General features: G+C 59.0%; 1 protein-coding gene across 1 annotated transcript in view; it reads right to left on the minus strand.

The window, feature by feature from the left end:
* Positions 1–514, minus strand: part of TBX15 (T-box 15) — a 219206-nt gene extending 218692 nt beyond the window's left edge. The window contains exon 1 of the mRNA XM_019527667.1: positions 147–514. Within this exon, the coding sequence (XP_019383212.1) occupies positions 147–348 (202 nt within the window). The 5' untranslated portion in view covers positions 349–514. The remainder of the gene's footprint in view (positions 1–146) is intronic.
* Between the last annotated feature and the right edge of the window lie 1864 nt (positions 515–2378).

Raw genomic sequence — 2378 nt, forward strand, 5'->3', positions numbered from 1 at the left:
CGCTGGCCGGCCCGGGCGGGGGCACGGCGCGGCCCGCAGGACCTGGCCCTGCCGTGCAGGCGAGGGGAAGGGCTGGGGAGCATGCAGCGGCCTCCCCCGGGCCTCTCCGCAGGCCCCGTGCAGCAGGAGGCCGGCGCGGCACTAACCAGGATGGAGATCCAGGCACGGCGTCGGGTCTTCATTCTCACCCAGCTGGCCGCCGGGGCTGAGGCTTTCCATGGACAGGTCCAGGCCCTTGTCCTCCCAGTCCCGCAGCTTCCTCTTTTTATTCGTCCCAATCAAGGCTTCCACCGAGAAGGCGTGCGCTCGGGAGCTGAGGGCCACTGCCGACCTTCTCCGCTCGCTCATCTTACCCGCAGCGCAGCCCTCCGCCGGGCGAGCAAGCAGCGGCAGAGCGGCTCGCCCTCTCCCCCAGCCCGCGCCGGGAAGGAGCTACATGGGGCGCGCCGCGGTGGGAGCTGTGCGGGGCACGGGCTCAGAGGGGCCCAGGCTGCAGTGCATCTTTTCCCCTCCCCTTTCCTCCTCTCTCTCTCTGATGGATCCAAACTTCTGGGAAATTCCCCCCCCCCCCCCCCGGGTTAGGCAGGGTGCGTGGGCCTGTCGAGGGGGGGGGGGGGAGGGCCGGGGGCCAAAGGGGGGGGGGGGGGAAGCAGCTGTGGCCAATGGGAGGCCGGGAAGGAGAAAGACCCAAAACCCAATGAGCAGGGGAGGGAGCTGAGCGCGGCCAGTCGGGCCTCGGAGTACCGGACTGGGTTAACTCTTTGAAGAACGGAGGATCCTAGGAAATGTGCGCCCATAAGGACAGAGGGGAGCAGCTCCCACATTTGGCCAGTCTCCGCGCCCGCCTTTGCTGCGGACTGTCGGTCACTAAGCACCAAACGCTGCATTTGAAAGGGCTTGAAAATCTGGGATCGAAAAGTGGGGAATGGTGCGGGTTAGAAAACCCAGCGCGTGCCACGTTAATGCCCTGGCTGCTGCCGGCCGGGACAGCGGCGTCCCGCTTGAAAAGGTCCTCGCTGCGTCTCGCAAGCGTTACCCCGCCTGGCCAGTCTTTGCTCAACCCCCTTCGGAACAATCGGGCTGCAAGGTCTGAATGTGACATTTTGCGGGAGTTCAAATATATTTATAAAGTCTCCCGTATTTCGAAGATTTTTCATTTGCTTTTGCAAGCGCAGCATCGTTTTAGCCTCGGAGAGAAAACCCGCTGAATGTCAGGTTTAGCTCAGGCAGATGCCTGGAAATTCATTCAAACACTGCACGCGAGGCGGGTGTTCACAGAGCAGCTATTTGAGATTCATCTCGTCTGCAGACACGTACAAATGCACGTAAAAGAGTTTAACCGTAGGAAGTCTTGTCCTTGTTCTTCTTCCTACGAACTCGCTGCTCAGCTAATGCCGCAGGATGCTGCTGTGCGCGTTCGTGTAGAGCGTGGCCGTGCCCCCCGTGCACAGTGCACCCGTGGCCACCCGTGTGCAGCGCAGCCCTACACGGACGGCCGCACTTAGACAATATGTATGCACCGGTCGTTTGGGCAGCAAGTTCGTAGTAAGAAAAGGAAAAAAAAGAACCTAACTTCTCAAGGTCAAACTCCTTCTACACATTCCCTAGTTCATCTGAATAAAAATAATATCGCGAATGGTGCAGAGGTGCCTAGGACAGAAGGTAGGAGGTCATGGTTGGCCAAACGAAACACAAACTGCTATGCGGTTTTACTTTATTTTATTTGAATGGAGAAGAAAGAACTGGAACAGAACAGCGGACAGGAAGCGTTCAGAAAAACGCAAGCCTACAGGCAAAGCAATAAGTGGATCTGCAGCACTGAATAAATGAGGAGAAACTAAGAGAAAGTGGAATCACTCTTCCGGACTCGGTGCGGGGTTTTCTTTTCTCGAAACTTCTCCGAAAAAATCCTGAAATGGCGGCCCTCGGCGGCTCTCAGACAATGAGCGCGGAGCGTCTGGTCGTGGTTAGGAGAGTTTTAAATAGAGGGGGGCTCGGGCACAAGCAAGGGTTTGGAAGCGGTGTCACGAGCTAGAGGGACACACGCAGATGCCCGGCGTCTCGGGAGACGAATAGATTTCTTCCCGGTCCCTTTTCCTGGCCTAGGTGACGGGCTGTCTGCCTGACAATGCTTTGGGGTGGCTAAATCTACCAACCTGTCGAGCACTTACGAGGTGGGGGGCGGGGGGGGGCGGCTCCCCTAGCTGGAGAGCGGGTGAGCGGGACCCGCTTAATCCCCCAGGAGCACCCCGTCTATCCCGCCGTGGTTAGGTTGCTTCCAGGGAGCACACGGGCAGACAGCTTGCTCAGGGCTGGCGTTTCCCGCATCCTGCCTAGCTTGGGGATCAGTCCGCTCTGGGAAGTCTGGCTCCAAGGAC

The sequence above is a fragment of the Gavialis gangeticus genome, unplaced genomic scaffold (genome assembly GCF_001723915.1).
Source record: "Gavialis gangeticus isolate Ggan-Ray unplaced genomic scaffold, GavGan_comp1, whole genome shotgun sequence".
In the NCBI taxonomy this organism is placed as follows: domain Eukaryota; kingdom Metazoa; phylum Chordata; order Crocodylia; family Gavialidae; genus Gavialis; species Gavialis gangeticus.